The sequence below is a fragment of the Molothrus ater genome, chromosome 1 (genome assembly GCF_012460135.2).
Source record: "Molothrus ater isolate BHLD 08-10-18 breed brown headed cowbird chromosome 1, BPBGC_Mater_1.1, whole genome shotgun sequence".
Taxonomy (NCBI): Eukaryota; Metazoa; Chordata; class Aves; order Passeriformes; family Icteridae; genus Molothrus; species Molothrus ater.
Genome location: NC_050478.2, coordinates 49,044,257 through 49,069,691, shown reverse-complemented (window position 1 = coordinate 49,069,691; position 25,435 = coordinate 49,044,257). Strand labels below are relative to the sequence as shown.

The 25,435-nt window shown below is 38.0% G+C and overlaps 1 protein-coding gene across 20 annotated transcripts in view; it reads left to right on the top strand.

Annotated features, from left to right (window-relative positions):
- The window catches only part of ARPP21 (cAMP regulated phosphoprotein 21), a 142,636-nt gene that overhangs the window by 29,845 nt on the left and 87,356 nt on the right, over positions 1-25,435 (top strand). For 12 of the 20 annotated variants that reach the window (XM_036406286.2, XM_054515291.1, XM_036406309.2 and 9 more), the window contains 9 exons: positions 7,983-8,151; positions 9,777-9,976; positions 10,372-10,413; positions 10,813-10,845; positions 11,754-11,843; positions 15,895-16,039; positions 17,248-17,326; positions 18,656-18,715; positions 19,624-19,764. In XM_036406286.2, coding sequence (XP_036262179.1) covers positions 9,815-9,976; positions 10,372-10,413; positions 10,813-10,845; positions 11,754-11,843; positions 15,895-16,039; positions 17,248-17,326; positions 18,656-18,715; positions 19,624-19,764 — 752 coding nt within the window. In that variant the 5' untranslated portion in view covers positions 7,983-8,151; positions 9,777-9,814. Of the gene's footprint in view, positions 1-7,815; positions 7,892-7,982; positions 8,152-9,776; positions 9,977-10,371; positions 10,414-10,812; positions 10,846-11,753; positions 11,844-15,894; positions 16,040-17,247; positions 17,327-18,655; positions 18,716-19,623; positions 19,765-25,435 lie in introns of those variants that run through there. The other 8 variants (XM_054515294.1, XM_036406305.2, XM_036406304.2 and 5 more) reach the window with 3 other exon arrangements.

Here is a 25,435-nt window from a genome sequence, read left to right as displayed (position 1 = left end):
AAACTGTTCTCAGTCAGTGTTGCTCTACAAAATGCCCAAAGAAGTAATCAACAGAGCATTTGTATTCCAGTATATTTTCTGATAAACACAATCAAAGAAATTTTAGGACTGTTCCATTGTTGATAAAGAAAAACTAATAAAATTATATATTAAAAAGTATAAAACCATCTGGTACTGGGAACTCTCAAAGGATCTATCTAGCCTTTGTGGGTTTTGATAGAGGAGACTTGGCTGGAATATGAGCTTAGAAAACTTACTCAGCATTGAAACAAGCTTGATATGAGTTGTCTTTGAGTTTGGAAAGTATAATTGCACTTTCTGAGCAGCAGAGTACGTGAGGGTTTGTCTCATAGTGTATGGTGGTGCTTTTTGATTTTGTTTTTTAATCTTTATTGCTTTTGGTTTTTTTTTTTTCTGGAATGAAGAATTTTACTTCAGCTGCTGGCTGGTTTTGTTTCAGAAAATGGCCTTAGGAAAACAGGATTAGCTGCTATGTTTAATTCTGGTAATCAAAAGAGACTTTTGGAGGAAAATAAAGTAATTTTTTTTCTGTCAATTCTTATATGAAAGCTTTTTGCTGTTTTGCAGTCAGTGTTTGTGTGCCAAGGCAATTCTAGTTGTTAAGCTCAGGTCTGTTTCATCAGTGTAATGCAGCTTTGCTCTTAGCAATTATTTTCTTTCAGGATTTGCCAATTAAGCTAGTGCTAGTGAAAATGCACCTAATTTGTCAAGAAATGGCAGGATGAAATATAGGGGCTATTATATAAATTGGGAAAGAAAGAGATCAGGACAAGCACATGTGAAACTCAATGATATTTGGTCAGTTCCTGATTATTTTCATCAGTTTATGCCTCCATCCCCTGGTGATGATGGAAGAAATGTAAAGCAATTGCTCTTAAGTTATGTGCCATCTATTTACTGTTATGTATTTTAAAATACTGTGCTAGTAGTGTTCAAAATTGTTTTGTTTCTTTTGTTTAGGGTTATTGTGGGCTTCCCCCCCCCCCCCCCCTTGGATTCAACTGCTTTGTGGTTATTAGTGAATGATGAAGGATGGCTTAGCTGGCTGCTCGTTTATTACCTGCAGTCTACTTAGACTGAATTCTTCAAAGGCATCTATGCTCAAAATGCAGATGCACAGTGCTTAGGTTTTCTAGTAAAATCCTTAAGCTTTAGGAGGAGCTGAGTAAAGAAATAAGTTAACTTGATCTTGTAGTTCTATGTGTAAAGCAAAATGGTCATAATCTGTAGCTATCTGATTGAAATAGCAAAGAGAAGGCATTGAAAGAAGAAAGAGTAGGGATGGCTTGACTTGTAGAAAAAAGAAATGTTTCAAGAACTTCTGTATTAAACTCATCTATATGCATATATTCTATAAAAATTAAAATTCCACCAGATTTTATTATGCATAGAAGTGTATCATGACATCATACCAGCAGCTTTAATTATCTCACTGAGCTTGTGCTGGGTATCTGTAGCCTCATCAGTTCAATTCTGTGGTGGCTCCCACACTCTGGCTGTTTACAGTAGCTCTGATTTGCCCTCAGCACTGCTGAGACCCCTCTGCAGGGAGCCCAGGTGCATTTGGGCTGTGCTGTTGATCAGGGTTTCATATTGAAATGATAGTATTCCTTCTGGGATGTCCTTGTGTTATTCGTTGTCCTTAAACTGGTTTTAGATTTTGTGGAAACAGAGCTCATCTGGTGCATTCACCACTATGTGTTGATGGGTGGAGGAACATGTGTCCAGAGTGTAGTCTTGGTGACAAGGGAGAAAATGATGAAGCAGACTGTTGATTGGCAAAAAAAAAAAAAAAAAAAATACAGACTAGAGGTGGATAGTGATGGAAACAATGCAGACCCATTTAGCTGGCAACTAAAAGGGATAGGCTTCTTTAAACCTAACAACAAATGATGAGGTGATATGCAGTTAATTCCCACAGAAAGACAGAACTATTGTGAAATCAAGAAAGCTAATTAAACTGGAGGGCAATTACTGGCACAGTAAGAAAAATGTGTAAAGTATTTGATGTGTACGATGGGGTAATGGAGATGATGTCCTGACAAAGCAGTGAGATTCTTGAACATCCTTACAGCAAAATTACTAAAGCATCCTCCCTGGACATCCTCTAGTCATAAAATAAAGCTATTGGTCTCTAAAGACGACTTTGTGATATAATTATCTTCAGTAGCTGAGAAATAGACCTGATTATCTGGGAAGATGAGTTTTGGTTCCTCTTTCCATTTGAATTGTGTATTTGCTCATGCTGGCTATTGTTTCCATTATGGGATTTAAGGAAAATGACTTTTGTGTATTTCAAGGAGATGTGCATGCATTGAGGATGGCTTGAAACCTCACTGTCTCTCTCTTTGGACTCATGAGTCTTGTGCTGTTTTCTATCACCTAACAGTGAGACCAGTTAATTTAATGACTTTGATTTTAGGGAAATTTGTCAGGTTTTGTAGGGGAATGAGAGAAAATTTGGCGTATGTGTTTGAAATGCACGAGGTGGTGTTGAAGGCTGTTCTAAAGCAAGCAACTCATTCCAGGAGTGCTGATTTGTACATCTGATTAGCTTGTTAAAAGTTTGGGTGTTACTCAGTTCCTACAAAAGTTGTGTGATTGACATTTATTAGCCAGATCACTCAGCCTCCTATCTTTTCATGCTGATCCTGGAAGACTTCAAATGATCATTGTGACAGATAAAAAGAGCTTTTTTTTTTTCCCCAAGCCTTATCTTAAGTATTAAAACAAAGCAGACTCTCCCTATAGGCCATCTATATTTATTTTTCTGGGTAAAGCTTCTAGCTTTGCAGAAATATAACAAGCTGGAGGGAACATCATTATTACTTGTCTGAAGATGATGACATTGACATGAGGTCGTCTGACAGGGGATTAAAGTGGAAAAATATTGGTGGCAATCTGTTAGTAACAAGAGGATCTCTTTGAAAAAAAGGAATCAGGTGGAAACCACAAAAAGTTGGTTTGCTTCTGGGATTTTTCTTTGGTTGTTAAACTGTTCTTGAGAATCCTTGCTGTTATTTGTAAATACTGGGTTTCACATGCAGATTGGGATGAGAGCCAGTGCCATTCCAAGATAGACGTTTCAGCTGGGAGGCTGCTCCACATTATGCCTCTTTTCAGAGACAACTGTTTCTTCTATAGGATTTGAAATCTAGTTCAGTGTGTTTCAGTCTGCCCTGTTTTCATCAAAGTTTGGCTGCCACTGCCACTGATGGTTGATTTCTGGCCTGTTTAAGCTGGGTCAGGGGCCTCTGCATGGTTGCTTGTATGCAGATGCTCATGTTTTTTTAATTCATGGGAAAAAATAGCATCTGCTGACAGTCTCTGGTAAAGTGCCATCAGTAAATGAGTCTAAATAACCTTTCATTTGCAAAGGTCTGTGGCATGTAGGAGCAGAAAAATGTAGGCAATCGCACTATTAAGTTTTTTAGTGATGATAAAGAGGGGACAATGTGAGGAGGAGGAGGAGGTGGGAAATAAAATACGACATCAAACACTTCAATTACAAATATTTTTGCGCTGTTTTTTTAAGGTTTAGTCTTCAGTCTTTTAACAATCAGTGAACTTGTAGGGTTCCATGCATTTCAGAGCTTTAAGCTTGGTGGGTTTTTTTTCATACTAAAGCATTTTGATATGAGAGCTGGTATGGATTATTATCCTACTATGCTAATGCACTGGCTTCCAAGTGCATTGTGTATTTCTTTGGGAAATGTGGGAAAACAGTGAAAAGGAGCACACAGTCTAATGATGCAAAACTAGGACTAGGACTAGTCCTAAAGACTGGGAGATGGACAACTGAGTAGTAGTGTGTTCGATCTAAAACTGCAGGATTTATTTTACTTGCCTTTTTTGTGTTTGGTGGTGGCATTGTTTGGGGTTTTTTTTTGCTTTCGTTGTTGGAGTTTTTGTTGGGTTTTTTTTTGTTGTAGTTGTTTTGGTTTTTTTTTTTAAACAATAATTTTATATCATGAATATTTTCTTTGAAGACACTAAAGAGTTGAAGCTTTTGTTCTCATTATGAAACCTGAGATCTTCTTTGATTTTGTTAATGGTAGAAACAAGAATATTTAAGTGTCAAATAACAGGAAGTTTGTGGTTTAAGACATGAGAATCTGGCAAAATTGAGGGTTGTGCCTGCTGATAATCTTAAGATAATGCCGGAGTCCATTTCCATTAGCTTCCAGGAGGCTGATGAGTGGTTTGGCAATAATGAGTCAAACCTCTCTTGATACATATGGGTGAGGTTTGTATCACACAGTGGAAACTGACACTGTGCTGCCAGCCCATGGAGTCATACGTGCAAACCATTCATGAGAATGGAGAATCATGATGGAATGAGTAGGATCCTGGCTCACCGATCTGGCCAGTGTCAGCAAGTTTTCAGTAGCAGGATCTATTTGGGCTTTGGAATGACTTTAACCTCTATACTTGGCAGATTTGTTTGAAGAAAAGCCCTTGGATTTCACTCTGTCAGAGTTCTGTCCTGCCTGCTGCTGCCTTCTTGTGGTTAAGAGTATGCTCTTTGGCCTTAAAGCCTGCTCATCTCCTCCCTGAGAGAGGACATGTGTGATACTGGGAGCGTAATGATCTTGAAATGTCTGCTTCATCACGTGTACCTATGAGGCCATCAAAACACCTCATACATAATACAGAAGGGGCTTGCTCACCTGGAGTGGCCTCTGAGGGTTTGTCAGATGTCTCTGTTGAATTTCAGGTGATGGTGAGCTCTTAGGTGCTTGTTGCATCTGGCTTTCTAACACCTTTTTTTTGCTTTTGTGTTCTGTTTGTTTTTTTGGTTTTTTTTGACAGTTCTTCTTCTGGGTATAGTTTTTAAACTCTTGCATTAAATTAATTGTATTCCTTCCCACAGACTTTTCTTGGAATTTGCGTGGTACGTGTTGTATGAATCTATGTGACCATCCACGCCTTCTTCCATCCTTTCTCTTCAAGCTCTGACTGTAGTTGTTCAAGCTCAGTAGTACCTTCAGCTTCTAAAGTGAAAATCCTGTTAAAAGGAAAAGAATTTAAGAAAAAAACCCTCATCATTCCCATCCCACAGTGTATGCTGAGCAGCTGGTGCTTATAAATTCTATGCAAACAGATCATATATCCATTAAAGTGGACCTACAAGTGGCTTGGTGGATCCCTGTATTTTCTGTCCTATTGCTGTGTGCAATACTCAAGTTGCTTTAAGGAATTAGGGGCTGAAATTTTGCCGCAAGCTTCTGTAGACTGCTAAGACCCCAACACCCGATGAGATTTTTCTCCCTTGCATATCAAGAAGGTGGTTCTTGCCTAGCAACAAGCTTTGTGGTTTCTACCTGAGGATCAAAAACAGAAGTGCATTTGTTCAGCCGTTTGCGTCACTTCGGTACTGGAGGTTGTGACAGTAAAATCATCCCTGACATTTCTGTTGATGCGCAAGAAAGAGAGTAATCCAGTGTGTTTTTCCATAGCAGTGCTGTCATTGCAGCACTGACAATAGTAAAAAGTACATTCATCACTGAATAACGAGATATCCTGGAAACATACGAGAAACAGAGACACACTTCCAACAAAAATGTCTCTGTTTTAACGGCTATTTTCTGACTGATTCCTTTTTGCTATTTATACTTTCTTGAAATATTTTATGGAAACCTGAGTCCCTCTGAAAACCCACCCAAACAACCAGAAGCGTATTTTACGTATTGTAGTATGTAAATGATTAGTCATCACTTCTAAATTACTTAATAAAGGAGGAGGAAATCTATATTAAGGGAAGGTGAAGAGCTGGAATTCGTTGCTATATGTCTCAGTTCTTCTTGCCTTCTTTTTGTTTCCCAGAAGATAATTATGAAGGATTTCTTTAAAAAATCATCCTAACAGACATTGTTGTTCTGTGTTTGAGGAAGGTAGCTGTACATTGTAAGATCATTTTCCACTTGCTTGTGTTTTCTTGGGGAAATTTATGTACAGGGTTTTTTGTTTTAATTTAAGATTCTGCGGTCTTCTTGTACATTGCCAGTGAAAAATGATGTTGTCATCAGAAATCTTAAGTGTAGCAATATGGGGAACACATTTTATAATGAAATTTGCCTTGGGTAAAGCATGATAAGATGATGTTGAGCATCTGTGCACAAGACCAAGTCTTGGCAGATCTCTTCACTTGCTGCATAGGATACCTTTTGGTTGATTGGTTTGTTGTCTCATTTTTGTTTTTCTCTGTCTGTCTTATGAATAGTTAATTCCCAACAAATGGTCACACTGGAGAGTTCTGAAATAAATTTTGTGTGTGTTCTGATTTTGGTACAGATATCTGTGTCTCTGTTGGTTTTGGAGGGTTTTGATTACAGCAGTCTTATTTCCTGGATGGCTGTTTTCCAGGTGAAACCCTCATGCACTGTACTTCCTTGGGATTTTTGGTTTGTGATTGATTTTGGTTGATTCCCTCTCCTAACCCCTCCCCCATCTCTCTTTTGGAAGTGTGGGGGAAACAGTCATTGGAAGATGGGTGTGAGGAAAGGATTTTGAGTCAGTGGTTTATTCACTCTTAGCTTGCTGAGTATTGGCTCCATGGGATACTTTTACATGTGCTTGAGTACTCGGGCATAGTTTTCCATGGTGTTCTTCCACTCCCATTGTGAGCCTACGTTTCTAATGAGCTAGAATTTCCAAAAATATCCTGCAAGAAATGCCAAAAACCTAGTGGGAATACTTATTTTCTGTTACTCTCTACAAATTATGAAATGGTTTGAGGAAAAGAAACAGTTGTGTTTATAAATTTGCAGGATGGCAGTGATAGTTTATGGAATTGCATGCTGGTCTCCTCTGTGTGCCAGAGCTCCCAGAGAGAGTAAGACTGGAATATTGTGAAAGGCTAAACTCCACTTCTGGTGCAGCAAATTCAGCTCTTTTCACATGGCAAGTTGCAGTGTGCTGACACGTGCTGTGTGGCAATTGCACAATGTAAAATGTGCTGCAGAAACTAGGAGTCTGATAAAATAAAAAAACCAGAAAATCATCTCCCGTTATTCTTGATTGGCTTCCTCCTCTCTCCCCAGCAGAATGATATGTGCTTTCTATTTGCTGGTTTTGTGTGTCTGCACTGACTGTTTCAACCATGACTCACATGCAAGTCTTGAGAAGAGCTGCCTGTTGTATCAAGACAGTTCAGCACATGGCCATGGCCTTCAAATCAGTCCGACTCATCCTAAAATGATCGTTTTTCTATTAAATCAGCTATTCAGCTGTCAAACACAATCCTGATGAACAGTAAAAGTTGCATTGCTGAGGCAACTCTTTCTTTAGGTTTATTTCTCAAACCGTAACCTGGAAATCTCATTTTTCCTCCTCACAAAATGCTTCAGAAGAATTTTTTTGGCGGTTGTTGTTGGGGGAATAGGATTTCTTCCTTCTCCTCCTCTTCCTCCTCCCATTCTGGATAATTTCAGATTTTATTCAGCTTATTAAATGAGCATCTCAATTCACTACCCTGGTAAAGCAGGTCACTTTCTAGAAGCACCCACCTAGCTATTTTTTCAATAGTGTTTGACTGCTGAAGTTTTAATTGAAGCAGAAGCCATAGTTAAAAAGCAGGCAAATCTTTTCTCCTCATTCCCTCATTGATTTCTGTTGAAGCAAACAGATGAGCTTATATATAAATATGTATATATGCTTTTTTTTTTAATGAAAAGTGCTGGAATTCGCTAAAAAAGGTTAGAATTGAAATGAGTAATCTTCAGTGCATAATGCAATTGTTAATTTTAGCTTCTTGCGTAGGAGCTGTTATGACTTGAACAGCCGGCTCTAGCCTTCATTAGAGAAGAAGCAGGCAGTTTTGAGACAGGTGGAGCTGGATCAAGCTGTGAAAGTGACTTGCTGGAAACTGGTCATTAGTTTTAGAAATCTGGTCCTGTCCACTGCACCCCTCCCTTGTGCCGTGGTCACTGCCGGTGTTATTTATTTCTCGTCTTTTCCAGGTTGACTATGGTGCATCAAGCTCTCCGAAGGACCAGCATGGAGATTGGCACTCTGAACTGCTAATGGGGACATGGGACTCACGTTGCCGTTGATCATTTGTGTGGACTTAACCAGCAAAGACCAACAGAAGACTCTAGAAAGGCAGTTGGAATTATAGCAGTTTTTCAGGTAAACGGCTTCTTTGGTGCAGCTGATCCCAGTGTAATTGTTTTTGTGAGCACCGTGTAAAGCATGTGGATAAGCTGCAGGTTAATCTGCCCATGAGGAGCTTGTGCATGCATGTGCATTTCTTGATGAGAATCCTTATCAAATTAAGAGTTATTTAACAGACCAGTTAAAGGTCTCACCACTCATGTTTTGAATTTTCATCAAAGCAGTTCAAGTTTCAGTTGTAACTGCAGAATAGCCAAAGTTATTGGCCTTCTTGCGGAGAGTGGTGGGAGAAAAGAAAATCACAAATTAGCTCACAGTAAGGCAAGTCAAGCTTCAGGTTAGTTTCATATTCCATTCAATTTGTTTATGAACCTTATAGCTTGATTTCTTGTGAAGTTCACAGTTCTCAAACTGGGAGATTATACAGAAAATTGTTTGCTTACAATGTGAAAACAAAAGCAAAAAGGAAGAGAAGTAAGTGCTTATAACTCAGTATGCTTTAGATTTTTTCACTTAAAACATGGCTTAAAAATAATAAAGGTAAGTTATACTGGTTCTGTTGAATGTTTAATTTCAAACTTTAAAAAGAAAATTTTGCTTCATAGCTGCCGTCTCACTGTTGAGAAGTGGCAATATGTTGCAAAAGACCCTTCCTGAAATAACTTCACATTTCAAATGCAGTTGTTTTTCTTAAAGATTCTTCCTAAGAGAAATGGATGGGGAAAGAAAAGTTAAATTATTCATGAGTCTTCTTTGACAATTGATCAGTGGGGGAGCATTCAGGAGAGAGCTGGGGGCAGAGAAAGAGAGAGAAAATAATAGGCTTTAACTCTGAAAAGCCTTTAAAGCTTCTGTACAACAACCCCATTGTAAGCTGAGAGTAAATGCAGTTCAGTTGAGGTTTCTTCATTAGAAGTACCTGCCAAGGGCTTTCTGTACAATTTTCCTAGTACTGGAGAGTGACATAAGTTTTGGGAAGAGGCTTAAGGTTTTAATAATGGAGCTGTTGGTTTGATCCCTGAAAGTGTTGATCCTGAAAGCTTCATTGCCAAATTTAGAGTTCATACTTATCTTGAATTCTTACCTCTTAAAAAAAAAAAAAGAGAAATATATATTTATAGTGGTAGTGAGCTCCATGACTTCTGCTATGCAGAAAACCCCTGGCTGAATACTAAAAAGTGTTGTTGCTCATGCTTGGTTTTTATTTCTGTTTGCTTGGCTATTATTTTTATTAAAAGAAAATTAAAAAAAAATAGGAGGGGAGCATCGAGATGCCAGAGACCTAGAATGGATCCTTTTTCCTGGTACCATTGAGCTTTGTGGTAGAGAATCCTTTGCTGTCCCTGCCTCAACCTTGGTAGTCCTGGGGCTGGGCTGGGGAGTCACAGAACATTACCTTAAATTTCCTCTCCACAAAGACTGTTCACATGTGCTTGCTTAACCTGACACAATTCTGTTAATCAGTGTTGTTGATTCAGTGCATCTCTTCAGCTGGGACATACATAGTTTTCCATTTCTGAGCTGCACATTTTGGTTTGTTCATCAAAGGAACTGAAATTAGGAATTAAAAGAAAAAAATAAATTTCACCCCCAATTTTTTTGTGTGTATGTGTTTGTGTTGTGGTATCTTGACCTTTCAGGTCACCAAATCTTGTTATTTTAATTTCTGTCTGGAAGAATGTCTGAGCAAGGTAAATTGAACCAAGAGACAGCAGAAGAAGCTGCAAAAGAGCAGGAAACTGCCATCTCTGAAGCCAACCCGGACAACTGTGTTCTTAATAAATCTGAAAGCTCAGAAATAGAGGAGGAGAAGCTCAGTGATTCCAAGACAGAGCTGCAGGTAAGACAGGAATAGTGAATGGGCGTGTTAAATATCAATGTGTTACCATTGCTTTTCCATTTCTGTGAATTCTTTCATTGCCTACACTTCCCCTATTTTTCTTATGATTTTGAGACTGTTTCTATTTCTTCCTTTTTAAATTTTTCATTTATTTATTTTGGGTTCTTCTATTTCACTATAAAATAAATGCTGTTATTTGTTATACCTTTCAAGCTCTTTAGGCTGCTGTCCATGTTATTACTTTTTCTGAGAAGTTAATTTCTAGACATCTGTTTTAAAGCTTGATGAGACATTTGACTGTTTTCCCTCTTTGGGGATTTAGAAAACTACCTTGATCTCATGAATTTACAGGTAATACTAATGAATAATTACTTAATGTGTGGTTTGGTTTGTAGGTGTTACTGCCAACAAAAAGTTGTTATGCAAAGCCTAAGAAGGTAATTTGATAAGAAGACTTTATCGGATGAGGGGTTTTTAATCCTTTTTGCTCAATCGAATAAAAAAATAAAGGGGGAGACCACAATTTAAGAGGAATTTGGAGAGGGGGAGCATTTACTTAAGTATACCTTTTCTTACATTTTTATTATATGCAAAATTACAGAACACTGTGTAGTGTTTTTTCTTGTTTATACCTGTTTGTAAAATAAATGAAAATGAACAGAGATGATTCTTGGTTTTCCCTGCTTTCCAAACTGGGTTTGGGGAAGTTGCTTTTGCAGTCAGCAACTGTTTTAAAACATCAGATAGAAGTGATTTAGTCTGTTTATTGGAAATGCTTTCATCATGCCCACTCTCCACTGAAGTGATAACTCCTTCTCTTTTTTTGCTATACCCAGAAACGAGGAGCAAATCAGAAAAAGAGATCCAAGGTAAGGGTCCATCTCTGTTTGGAGTTGCATGCCACAGAAGAATGAAGAATTTCAGTTAAATGTCTTTCTACAATCAAAATTGCTTTCTTTCGTCACTTGTCTGGTTGAGTTTTTTGTTAGTGTTGCAGGTTTTTTCTTGCCCCCTACCCTGCATCCTTTTACACAAAGGCCAAGAACTGCCTCCAGATATAACGTGTCAGACTTGCCTTTATCCATCATAATTTTATGCTGCTGGGCTTGCTGTGTCCTTGTGTTAGACAGCATGTGTGCTTCTATGCACCACTGGAAAAGGGAAACATTCACTCCTTTTGCTTTAGTAATTAATGTTTCTGTTGAAATTTTATTTTAATAGAATAATCTTGACATAAAGAAACAGAGATTGACTAGCTCCCTAATGAGGGAATGGGGGGGGGGCAGGTGTGAAAAGGAGCTTCTAGAAACAAATAAAACCCTAAAAAACTTCTTTTAATTTTTCAAGTGCAGATCTGTAATACACACATATTTTACTGTCCATTTTTCTTGGATATATCCTACTAGAAGAAGGGGAGGGACTCCGAGAACAAACAAAAAAAAAACCCAAACCAAATGACAGAAGGAACCCTTGAGTTTATGTTAAATTACTTTCAGTATTGGAATATGTTCTTTGCTGTTACAATTTTTGGTGGTAGTGAGTGAACTGTAGCTGAAATGATAAAAGCAAATAGAAACCCACCACCTTCCCTGTGTGGCAAATGTCCTGCTGCTTAGAATCCTTTTTCATCCATGTTATATCCAGGCATATGCATTTTTTTAGACTGGGTGGGTAATAGTTATCTGGGCTATTTGGGAACAGCTGATGTGGGCAGCTGATGTAACTTGGGGTCAGTAGTAGTGTTTTCTGTTTTGTTCTCTCTTTCTCTCTTATTCAGTCAGGAGCTAAGGGAAAACTCGTGCGGAGTCTTGCTGTGTGTGAAGAGTCAACCCCTCGCCCGGGAGCAGAAAATCTTCATGACAACCAGGTACACTTGCAATCATTGCTGTTAGCTGCATGGTTGACCTCCATCTCCAGTTGCATGATTGTGTTACTTAATCGGGCATTTAACAATGTCTTTCTTGGGGGAAAAAATTACATCCGACAATGAACCTGTTTTTATGGTTCTTACTGGTTTAGCGTGAACTTTAATTTGAACTACTAGTTTTATACTATATCACAGGGTGTTGTTTGCTTTTTTTTCCAGACCCCCTGAAAATTTCAGCAAATGGAAAAGAATTCAAAAGAATTCAGATTTTAAAATTTAAATAAATAGAAACAGTCAAAAAGAATATTAATATGTTCTTTTCTCTAAGGCTATCTCTTTCGAGGCTGCACCAAATACAGTTACGAATATGCTCTGATTTGTGGTTCCTCTAAGACTTCAGTTCATATTATTGTCCCCCTTCACATAAAATTCAAAGATCCTTGGTTCTCTGAAATGCCTTGGTAGAGCCAAGGATGCCTCCTACTGAGTGGCATTCGTTTTTTAAACTCTTGGTGTAAATTAAACTATATCAAAAAGCGTGTATTTGAGTTTATCTGTACTGGTGATGTTGTATTCCCAGCAGCTGGTAGAGTTCTGTCCTCTGCACTCCTCACCTCAGACAATAACACTGGTGGCAATCTTTGCATACCAGCTCCAAAAAGTACTCCAAAAAGCAAAAGTTAAGCCTCAATTATTCCTCTTTGCTTGCCTAGTAAGAGCAAGGCTTAAAAAAACCCAGCTAACTAAAACCCAAAATATGATGAACACTGCCTATAATTTATGAGATGTTTATGTGCAACTGAAATCAGCCATCAAGAGAGCTTGAGTAAGTGGCTTCTTGTGAGCTTAGCACAAAAATAAAAATGACATTTAAGTGTACTTTCTCACTGTTTCCTCTATTGACTTGAAATGAAACAAATCTGTCTCTCCTCTTAGCTCATGAGTAAGGAGAGGTTTTTCTATTTTTTTAATTTTATTGAAAGACCAAAAACCAAGTTGTTTAGCAGCAGGACATTTGCATGTTCTTCTGCTCTACAATGATGCTTATGCAGTAGATGGGCAGGTTATTTTATCAGTTGTTCTGTTGTAGGTAGACGCTTTTTGCTTGACTTGCATTACTCAAAATGCGTGGCTTTTGTTCCAATTTTGTTTGTATTTTCTATTGTTTAATGGAGAACGAGAAGGAGAACACTATAAAGAGATTGTATTAAGCATTGCTGGTAGTTTACAATGTACTGCACAGGACCTGTACTAAACTACAGAGAGACTGGCAGGTGTTGAGGCAAAATCCCTATCCTTACACCAGGCAGAGGAGGGGTTCCTGTTTCACACAGCCTTTGGTCTTACCTGACTCACCAGCCTCAGCAAAGATTTCTTTGACCATCCTAAAATATTTATGAGAGATGAAATGTCTCCCTTGACCCCATCATGTTTTCTAAGGAAGCAGTTGGCTTGGTGTCATTAGTTTGATAGGAATTACCCTTTTGCTCTTGCTGACCTTTTACTAATGAATGTGGCTCTACTTTGCCATGGAAAGCTGGACCTGCAGGCTCCTCCGTGGGCTGGCTGAAGGATACAGGAAGTTTTGTGCCAACCAAATTGTTTTGCTTTTACTTTAAGAGGAGAAGTAGCTTATTTTTGGTTTGGATTTTTTTAAAATTAATATTTATTTTATCTTAATGGTTATAAACCACAGGGAATTAATTATCAGAGAATGTACGGTACCTTGCCGGAACTACTGAGTATGGATTGTACTGCAGACTTGATGTTTGTACTTATATTTGAATACTTGCCTTCATTTTCCTGTATAAGGAAAAAACTTGTTTACCTGTATTACTTGATCTTGAGTGCTTATCCAATGGTTCACTATGTCCTTACTTAAAAGAAATGTTGCCTTTAATGTTATACTATAGACCAAGAAGTGTATTATTATTGCAATTTGAAAATCTATTTTGTTGTTCACTATACTTGTATCAATGTATTTATTAACATTGTATTTTATTATTGAGAAAAATCAATAAAAATCTAAGAAAATACACAGTAGCTTGCTTTCACGACTCTACAGCCCTTTTGTGTGTTTTTTCTAGTGCAGATACATCAGTATTACGTTACATGTAAAAGAGTATTTACTGTATGTTCATATATGTGCTTTTCTGTAAAGTCTGTCATTTTCATCAGTGCATTTTTAAGAACCACTGTGAAGTTTAAGATTAATATCCTGGGAACGACGTGGCCAGTTACATTTTTCTCCTGTTGAAAAGCTAGCACCACAGTCACTCTGCTCTGGGCAGGCAGGGAATCAAGTTATCCTTTGGGGTTATTTGGAAATAGCTGATCCAAAGTTTGTTTGAAGGAGAACTCAGACTGCCATTTGAAGTGAAAGAAAGCAGACACAGCATTAGTTCTCTGAGCACAACTGAGCAATTCAGAAAACATTTCTCAATATATCCTTATCTCAAATGACCAGGAATTCCCACTTTTGCCTCTGTAGGCTCAGATTTTGTGTAAGACTGTCACCCATAACTAACAGAAGTAGGGATGAAGGGTGGTAGGTGAGGTTAAATTTTGGGTCCAGGTCTTTGTTGCTCTTTTACAATGCTTTTCATCTCAAGTCTTTTGTGCCACATTGAAATTTCACAAAAAGTCAATAATGATTAAGCTGAGAAGTTACCAATTTGTCTTACTGTGGCATGTTTATGCTCATGCCTTGTTTTGTTAGGATCTTGTCTTACATGTCTTGTGATGGCTGATTTGTAGTTCTTTAATGAATTCAGAAATCTAAAATTTGTAATAATTACTGGAAACATCTTTTGAATTCATAATGGTTCCTAAGAAGCACGCCCCTTACTTTAAAGTTTTCTATTGATCTTTTGGTATGCTAGTATTCTTAGAAAAATAGTGAAGGAAAGGAATTCACTAGCATTCAAGCAAATCTGAAAATCTCAAGTATTGGTGAATTAGATTTTCATTGACATGATGTCAAAAAAATTATCAAGCATGCGTGATTCTCTTCTATTAAAGAAAACTGCTTTACCAGGGAATTTTATGACAGCTTTCTTCAAATTTGCTTTTTTACGCTACTTAAGCGTATAGTTTTCTGGGGTGTTTTTTTCTTCTTTAAAAGAATAAAACAAAGAAGTATGCTTCCTTCAATTTTGTCCAACCAGAATAGGATTTCTTGAAATACATAAATTATGCCATGGTAACTTAAAAAGAAAACAATTTGGGTTTTGTTAAAGCAAAACCAGTATAAAGTAATGTGAGCAGGGAAAGCAAGTTCTTTAAAGAAATTAGAAAATGCAAACCAGCTTGAATTCTCAAACAGCTTAAAAAATAACTTTTTAAAGCTGAAGCATGTTTCAAAGGGACTCATAGTCTCTGAAATACTGAACTTGTGATGCTTTAGAGAAGTCCACTTACTAAAATGTCCTTGAAAAATCACAGGGCACATTCCCCCCTTTTGCAAAAGACACATCTGCATATGTATTTAAATATGAATTACCTGATAAGTTAGCAAGCCCTCTTGTATGTAAAAGAGTATGGAATTTGGTGGTACTCTTTTACTATTAAAGCCAAAAAACTCCATCTACCTGATATTGCACTTATGTGTGCAAAACAATTCATATCAACCTGCAAACTTTCTAGTGAAATGAAGAAAAGTTTTAATATCTATCTATTGATCATCAGAGAACATATGTAGTATTAAATGATATAATTAAGAAAGGCTATATGAAATGTATTTCATTATTCTGAAAAGTCGTTAGGGAGAGCTACTGAAGTGTAGAGTAATATAGTCCCCCTTAATAGAAGTAGCCTAAGTTTTATAATATTCAAAATATTAGAGAAGTAGTGCCTACGTACCACTCGAATTTGGCCTCTAAGATATCATCATTCACCTGACTAAAAAGTGCCATGTTTCAAATAGGAAAGAAATGTATCTGGCTTCAACTTTTCTAGCTACACATAGTTTAATGCTGATATCTGCAGGTTGGAAGCCATGGGAAGCATACTGAATCTTGCCCATAATTTATCTATCTTTTTTACCCAACAGGAATCAATCCAACTGCAGCTTTCAAGTTTTCCTAACTTGCAAGAAGAAGATAAATCTAGTAAAGATGACTCCGAGAAAGAAAAAGAGAAGGATAAAAATAAAGATAAAAACAGTGAAAAAAGCAAGATCAGAATGTTATCAAAAGGTGAACTTAAAAATATTTGAATTATTCTAGTTACCATTGCAGAAAAGATTGTACATTTTTGCAAGGATGTATTTCTTTATTTGTGTATATGTACACAGTAAAAGTGTTTCCACACACTGAGAAAATTCAGAACCTAAATCGTATATGTGTAAGAATGTTTTTCATACTAATATCAGGTTAGATTTTATTTATTTTCTAATGTAAAATCGATCTTTTGAATGCTTAACTGTGTTGATATGAACACATAAGTACATAAATATATCTGTGATTGCATAAGTGTATATAGTACATAAGACATTAATACTCTTTTATCTAGAATAATGATAATATATTGGCATGTAACTTGTGTAGTGTAGGCAGTAGAGGGTAATCCTCTTCATTATTGTTTCTCTTTCATGGAGGATTTCTTTAAAATGGTGTAAGGAAATTCATCCATGACATTTAACCTGCATTGCCATCTTCTATTATCACCTACCAAGACTTCTTCAGGAAAGATGCTTCAGCTAAATTTGGCATTGCTTTTTAAAATCCTTTTATTAATCCATGGTATCAAATTGCATTGTAATCTCCCAAAAATAATCATTGCCTACCTGGGTGTGGATCTGCAGCTGGTGTGAATTGTCATTTGGCTTCAATGGAGTTCTCACAGTTCACGCCAACTTGAGGATGTGTGTGTACATTTGAGTCAGGAGATAATGCTGAAGAATTAATTCTGGCTGCTGTCACGCATCCCTATTACCTGCCTACTCCCAGGTGTCATTGGATTTCAGGCTTTTAATGCAAATAGAGTTCCCACTGGCATGACTCCTCATTTGCTGAGTGTACAGCATTTATTAAGTGACGCAAAGAGACATTGATGAATAAAACTTTTCTTTCCTCATTTTAAAATGCTTTTTTAGTTGCTTAAAGGAAGAACTTGGCAGGGTCTTGAATGGCATTGAAGGTTTTCTGTGTTATTAAATGACCAGCAATTCCTCTCAATATTTAGTTTCGATGCTGTGTTCTCTTTGGAGTTGTACAGAGAAACAATGAATATCCACCTGATGTTTCAGAATGTATATCTTTCTTGGCTGAACTACAAATGACTTTTCTTTCAGAGCATATTCTTTCAGATTGTTGCTGGAAAATGGATTTTGATTTATAGCATAATTAATCGGAACTGTTGAAATGAAATAAATGAGTGGAGGCTGTTTGTTTTTGTTTTGCAGATTGCAGTCAAGAGTATACAGACTCAACAGGCATAGATTTGCATGAGTTTCTCATTAACACATTAAAGAATAACCCCAGGTAGGTATTTAATGCATTAGAGCTGACATTCCTGAAATTGTAGCTGGCAGTCTTTGACTTCTCGTAGCTGTACACTGTGTTTTATTTGTTCTGGAGATGGTTATGAGGGAAAATGGAAAGGAGGTAGGCTGTTAACTGAGAAAAATGGTATAAAAAGTCATCAACTTCTACTCCCCCATCCAGTCACCTATTGCTTAATTGCACTTTCAGTAACATCTGGTCTTTGTCCTTGCCTTCTTCTATACAGCTCTACGTGGTGATTGCAATAATACATTATAACTATTGCAGTTGGAGATTTGTATATGAATGTAAAGTAGCTTTCTTCTAGCAATGCTGCACACAATTAAAATCCTGTGCTCGGTGCCAAATTCTGCTTTCAGTATTCCCATAGTTTTCATTTGGAGCTACAAGCCCATCTCATTGTTAAATTTGCCTCTAAACATCCAAGGAAAGATTTGTAACATTGTTATACATTGTGATTTTCAATGTTCATTTCAGCTGGATGTGTTAAATAGGTGCCATGTAATTCTGCAGTTATTCCCAGGAGAACTGGGAATAACTGGGTACCTAACAGCTTGCATAACCCTTTGTACAGATGATGGAAGGCCCTTCAATTGCTTTATCTGTGCAAAATGAGAAAGTTCAAAAGAACTAAGGAATGATGGAACTCTCTCCAGCATAGAAATGTGTGGAAATATGCTGGGGAAACTTTTGAACATTTTTGACAAGGGAGGGGAGGGAAAAGGAACATGTGAGACCTTCCAGTGAAAACCACAGCATTTTGCCTGAGAAATACTGTGGCATTGCCTCCTGGGAACCATAGCTAAAAGGTGGTGTTCTTCATTGTGCTCTCTAACTAGATTGGATGTGTCCAGCTTTTTTGCAGCAAATCAGTGCCTTCTGGAATTCTAGTATGTCTCAGGAAAAACGTTTAAAATTTCTGTTGTTAGCAGCTCTTCTTGTGAAAGATCTGGCTTAGGTGGAAATCTCATTTTCCATCAAAAAAAGTTGAAAAAAGACCAAAGCTATCCATAGCAGTGAGAGTCTTTCTGTCCACGCATTGATTGCAGCCTGTTGTGGCTGAAAGTGCTCTCAAGCCATAGTTGAGCTCATAGAAGAGTGAAATCTGTATGTCAGTGAAGGTGCAGAAAAGCAGGCTTTAGTCGTTTGCAGATGATCCAGGGTAAAAAAAAAAGCATGTTTGATTTTTAATCAAGATGACTGACAACACTTGCAAAATAGCCTTGCTAACACTGTTATATGAATATTTTCCTCTGAAATGTCTACCCATAGTTTGATGGTGCAAATCCTTGCATTTCTTTTTGACAGGGACAGAATGATCCTCTTGAAAATGGAACAGGAAATTATTGATTTTATTAGTGACAACAAGTAAGTTGAGTTCCACACTTGGTTTATTAAGTCACGTGCGTGTGCTGCAGCGTGGGTTGTGCGAGGGACATGCTCATATGGACCACAGTGCTCCTGAGGGCTGTTACTGGCACGCTGCAAGAGCAGGCTTCTGTTTCCTGCCACGTGGTGGAACTGCTTAAAATAAAGTAGATGTGAATGAAAACCTTTTCCTTTTCATTGTGTTGTAATTGCACTGGCTCTGCTCATTTAGATCCAAAAATGTAATTAAAGCGTTGAGTGTGGAGGATAATCAAATATGTTATCTCATGGCTTTTCCTTTGTGCTGTGTTATTCTAATGCATTGGAAAATAAAACTGAGCTTAGGTGGAGGGATTCTTGCTCCTATGTGGTCTTTATAATAAAATATTCCTGCAGCTTTAAGATTAGAGAGTCAGATTAGCAGCAGAAGAAAAAAATTATGCTGACAGGAAATAACCATTTTGTCAGTAATAGAGGGTAAAAGGAGTGTTTACCAAACTAGATCTGTCCAGAATTGCCCTGCATCTGACCTTTGGGAGAAAGGCAGAAAGCTGTTGCCAGTGTCTCAGCAAATCTGTAGGATTGGTTGTGCAGGGAGTGTGAGTGTGTGTGGGGGATTGGGGGATGAGTTCCTCCCAGCACTCAGAACTCTGACTAGGTACCGTGAAGCGTGAGCTTTGTTTGTCCCAGGGTTGCACATGGAAATGTACTTATTAGAAATTCTAAAATTAATTCCTTTTTTTTCCTTTGAGCCTTTCTGTAGCAAACATTTATATGTAGATGCATAACAGAGAAGTTTTCAGTGAGATTTCTGTCCACTGAATAGTCAAATGTATTGCTGTTTTCATTTATTTATGGCATAAGAGGGAAATTTAATTATCAATGCTATTCATTTCTTTTGTTTATAGTAATCACTATAAAAAGTTCCCTCAGATGTCGTCCTATCAGAGGATGCTAGTGCACAGAGTGGCAGCTTATTTTGGAATGGATCACAATGTGGATCAGACTGGAAAATCTGTAATTATCAACAAGACCAGCAATACAAGAATGTAAGTAACAGAACTGTTGTGTTTTTTCTTGTTCCCTTTCTCAAGACAGGAGCTGGTTTGTACCATGACTATGTGGTGTAATTTATATATATATATATATTAAATTTTGTTTGGTTTTGTGGCAGCAGTGAGTGCTGTTTATTGTTTTCTGTGTTGGGAAGGGAGGACAGGGTTCTTATTGTGAGGTTATCTAAGGCTATAAAGGTACATGAGGAGAAATCAACCTAACTGGTTTCTTGCAAGAAAGCAAGGTATCTTGGAATGTCACTTTTCCTGATTTCTTAGTGCCACCGCTTTGCTACAGAAGTGACCTCTTTGCTTTGGAAGTCACCTGATATCATACAGCTACATCCCAAATAGCCCAAATGTATCTGGAAGATTGCCTCTCTCCTTGTTCTGGAAGCTCTGAAGCTCTGCCTGCTTCAAGAGTCATTTTCTGCCCAGCCTGATTATTTAGGATTTGGTTTGCCTCCACTGCCTGGTGGAGGGAAATGGTGATTCATTCCCTTTGCTTCTCCTCCCATCTTGGTTCCACTTTATTTTCCCTTCAAATCTCCCTGTTTGACTACAGTGTTTCTGTGAAATACAAATTCCTTCTGATGGTTTAAATGCATTGCAAAATTCCTGGCAGGTTAAACCTGCTCTGGCATAAGTTCTGTGCTTCTCCATGAACTGGTTAAAGCTCTGTAAGGCAAAACTTTATCAAGCTAACCAAAACTCACTATGAGCTGCAGTGATGTATCCATGCCTAATCACCAGCACTTTTCCTGCCAAGTGCCACGTGTGTTAAACTTAGCCTTCCTGTCCCTCTATACCTATGAGCTACATAATGAAGAGGAAGTAATTACAGCTGGGTAATGAAGTTTTGGTATCTGGTGTTGGAACAGGAAAGCCCCATTTGAAAATTGTGTACTTCCTGTATTTAATTAGTGGGTGAAATCTAAACATTTGTTTTATTTATAGATCCAGTAGCTAGGTGATTTATTTATATCCAGTTGCAAAGAGCATTTTCTAATGTTGTTAGCTTCTCCTGTAGAAGGGTGGAAGGACTTGGGAATGGTGCTGTGCAGGGCTGGGAGTTGGACTCAGTGATCCTCATGAGTCCTTTCCAACTCAGCTTATTCTGATTCTGTCACTACCTGATTCTTCAAGATCAATACACATTGGTATTTGCTATTTCACTCAGCCCTAAAAGTCTTCTATGTGAAATTTAAGATTATGGACAACTTATTTTAGATCCTTTTTCTGGGCTGTCCCTGAGATACTTGGATATCTGTGAAACAGCACTTGGGCATTAATGTTTTTAAAGGTTTGAGTAAAGCATGCACTAACAGTTTGATTTTCAGAAGTCAAGAGAATTACAGTAGCTCAAAAAAACACTTAGGCTGCAAAGGCTTAGCCTCAGGGTCTGATAATACCTGCCCCCCTACAAGGGCTGTCTTTGGTTTTAAATAAGAGAAAGCTTGGTATGCAGCAATCTGGTGTTCAGTTTTGAGCTGAAAATGAGTACCCTCTTAAACAGAAAACAATCATATTTGAATGCTCTTTAGGCATTCCTCTCTCTTTTACAGTCCTCCCTTTTCCCTTCACATCTATGTCACTGGTGTGGTGCACCAACTGCTACAGATCTTCCCTTGCAGCATTGCCTTCTCCTGGTTGACTTGATAATGGAATAACACTAACACATTAATATCTGTAAATGCCTTGCTCTGTTGTGTGGCTTTCATCTCACAGATGGGTAGCACTGGAAGCACTGTTGGAAATGCTTCTGGAGAGGACACTGAAGCCTTCTTCAACAGTCAGAGCTTTATCTGAGTGCTCTGGTGAAGCTGTGGCTTCATGCATGGTGGGAGTGAGCAAGCAAGGCCATTTGCTAGGTATGAACTGCCCTTCTTGCAAGCTCAGCAGGCAGGATCTTGTAGGGGTGTAACAGAGCCTTTTCAGCTGTGCTCTTGCAGACTGGAGGTGAGGCCGTTGAAGATTGGTGCTGACACCATTCCTGTCTAGATATTCCAGAAATAAACACAGGGTTTTGCCCCTCAGTTGACTGTAAGTACAGCTGTTTTGCAAGCACCACACAAGCCACAAGCTGCTGCCTTTCTTCCCTCTTCAGTAATTTGGTGGTAGGTAACTGGATTATATGAAGCTTGTATTGCCTTGTGGTTCTTCCAGTGTGTTATTTACATTATTTTGATATTACCATAAAATAAAGCTTTTGTGAAGTGGCTGTTTCTTTTCATAACTGGAGGAGATGGCATGTTTTTTAAAAACGTCCCTGGCTCTGACAGAAAATAGTTTGTTATTATCTGGCATGAATAAGGGCTGATGAGATTTTATTATCCTCAGCAAATATTGTGTAAGTTCCACATCTGAAAGCGTCTAATGTGATTTCATATGTTCTGCATTTCACTCCTCTCAGAGGAGACAGTTTTGTGCAGTTTCAAATCAACACCAAATACTGGGAATGTGTTGACTCTATTAATTACTACTTGGACAGTATCCAGAATACCGGAGAATCTGAAGAGCGTCTGAACCGCTGTTCAACATGGTTATGTTGTGCTGTAAGCCTAAGCCTTGATGGCTTCATGTGAATTTATGGAGAGGCCCCACAGACAGATGGGCTGAAGATTTGCATTTGGGCAATAAATTATCTCTTTATGGCATGTTGTTACCAAACTACTTTAGCTACTGCTGTGGAGAGAGAAGAATATTCTTGCATACTCATGAATTCATAAATTCTGCACTGGCTGTGACTTCTGTGTATGTGTGCTTGTTTGAGAGCAGCATATGACTCTGCAGTGTTGCCCTGTGGGCTTGAATAAGCACCTGTGTTTATTTCTGTGGCTGAGTGAGGGTTCATGTCACATCTCTGTTCCCACTTGCAGGCGATGAGTTCTTCCCTGGTTGCAGGTGATGAGTTCTTCCCTGGCCCCAGGCAGTGAGGTGCATTATTCCTGCTCAGCAGAGACCTCCCATGCCCACTGCCTGCAGGTGCTTGGAGGTGGAAGTGTCAAAAGAGTTAATGGTTTTGAGATGAAAGGGCTGTTCGGAAAACTCTGGTATCAGTGTTCCTTATGGGTGCCTTGGACAGGACGAGTGTGTGTCAGTCAGGGGATGAGCATATGAATGAAGCAGATCAGGGCATTTCCTGGCTTTCATCAATTGGCTGTCTTAGGGCAACGTGGATCCACTTTTATGAACCTATGCCTGTAAAGTACCTACTTTATGGAGGTTTGGAATATGAGAAAGTGTTTATTGAAGAAGTCATAGCTGGAAGGAGGGCTGCGACTTCTCCTGTTCATCCATGCTGCTTTACATGGAGGGGGAAAAAGGTGGTAAAAATTCTTTAGGATCTGAATCTCTGGGAGTGCAATCTTGCAGCTTTCATGACCTCTCAGTGAAGTCTCTCTTAAAAATGCAGTCAGACAATAATGGCAAATTTTCAGGCTGAAGAGTATTTATAATGAAGAGCTTACTCTAAGAATCTAAGATGCCTTTTTTTTCTTTAATTTTATTGGAATGTGAATGAAGCCTGCTGTTTTCAGTGCTTTTTTTTTAAGAAATGAAATTTTCAAAGACAGTGAGGACTTCAACCACCTAAGAGTTTATTGACCCTAATAAAGTTAAGTCTCTGTATTCTAGCTTTCATTAGAGAATAGTAGATTTTCAAAACTAATTTTCCTTTCATATGAAGTGCTTACAAAGTCCTGCCTAACTAAATCATCCAATTTTTGAAATCTTATTCTCAGCAGTATATATGAGAAAAAATGATTAGAAAATCAAGGAGGATTTTGTTGTTATACTGTTTCTATAGTCAAAGAACTCAAATACTACTTAAAATGGGAAGTCTGCCTTGCTCGGTATGAAACTGCTCTTGTGTCACCATTCTAATGTATATTTGTCTGTCATCTGTGTCTGCCTGTCATCTGTCTAAAGATACACAGAAATGTATGGGGAACTTAAGAAAGTGAAATTTGATATAAAGAGAAGTTTGGAATTGAGGCAATATGTTAGGGCATCCCTTTTTGGGGGCAAAAAATGTGTACGTGCCACCTTCTGTTCTGCATATTCCTCATCATTTCTATCCAACAACTGGAAGTGCTTCAAGGTTTTTTGCAGACCCATTCATATGGTGAACTGTATTAGTTCAATCAGATTCATTGATTTGGTTATCTGTAGCTAGGGGGAGAAATGTAGGGGAAACATGTTTGGTGTGCTTGGTAAATTGAAAGGGTTTTCATTTGGTTGAGATCATCAGCCATGTGACAAGCATGTCTGTACCACAGCCCACACATGCATTCATGTACTTGTTTTTTATAAATGTGAGTGGCAGGGCTGATCAGAATCGAGGAGGTAGGATGCTTATGATATATAATGCTGTGTTTAGACATTTTCATATATTCTGAGGGTGTAACATAGCTATTATGAACTTCATACCGATTCTCACATCCTCAGTTCTGACTATTTAGTTTTTCAGAAGTATTGTGAGTTATGATCTTTGTGATGCATGGGTTTTTTCCTACTCTGTTAATATTATGCTGGCTCAGTTGGGCTGTGTTTTGTTGCCTTTGAGAGATGCTTCAAAAATTTGAAGAAATATTAAGCTGTTACGTGCATTACAGGGGGTCCTTATAATCTAGAAATTAACTGTATCAGCAAAAGGAGACATAATGTTCAAGTTGTACTTTCAATAACCTGCAAGGCTTTTGTAGTTTGGCATACATTCTGTCTTATTCTGCCTCCTCTCTGTAAGAGTGGTTTGAATCAAAAGCAAAGAAGAAAAGTTCTTGTTTGGTTTCTATTGTGTATTCACTGAGTGATCTTGCTGTAGATAACATCTATATTCGTAGAGGTGCACAGTAACAATTTTACCATCTTCAGAGTCTGAACTTTTGTACAGGATCCTACAGGCATGTCAGTAAAATGGCATTCACTGAACATGGCAATTTCAATGCAGAATTGATTCTAGAAATTCTTTTACCCAAGGCTGAAGTGCCAAGACTTCCTTGAGATACCAAGTGTTACAGCCTTTGGAGCATTCAGAAAAGTATGCCTTTCCACTTGAATGAGTAAGGTATTCAATGTAAATGACTTTAATTTCTTTCTGAGCTATTGTTTGGATGGGACATTTTAGCAATATGGGAGTAGTGACAAATGTATACCTGAAAGTGAATACCTTTTTTGTGAAATCTCAGTCAAAGCAATTTGATGTTTGCCAGAGCATTAGAAGAACAGTTTTGTTACCCTCCCTATTGTAAACCAGAATAGTTATCTTGCAAATGGTTTGCTTAAATTCCATTTGCATTTAAGCACCTTATGCTATTCTTAATTATCATATATGTACTGAGAGGAATGATCTCATGAGAGCAGAATTGCGTTTGTGAGCCACATGATGCATGAAAATGTACATGAACGCCCTTATTTCTGGTTTCATTATTTTCATTGGAGTCTGGCATTGCATTTTTTTCTTAAAGGGGCTATGGAGTCAGTGGACCTTGTTTTCCTGTTGTACTTACCTCTTTTCCATCTTTGCTGCAGACCAGTTACTCCTTGACTATTAAGAAATAAACAGAAACTGGAGATATCCAGATGTCCCCTCTGGTTTACAATTGCTGTTGCTCAGTCAGTATTACAACGTTCTCTGCTACAAATGTGTAGAGAAATAAAAGGG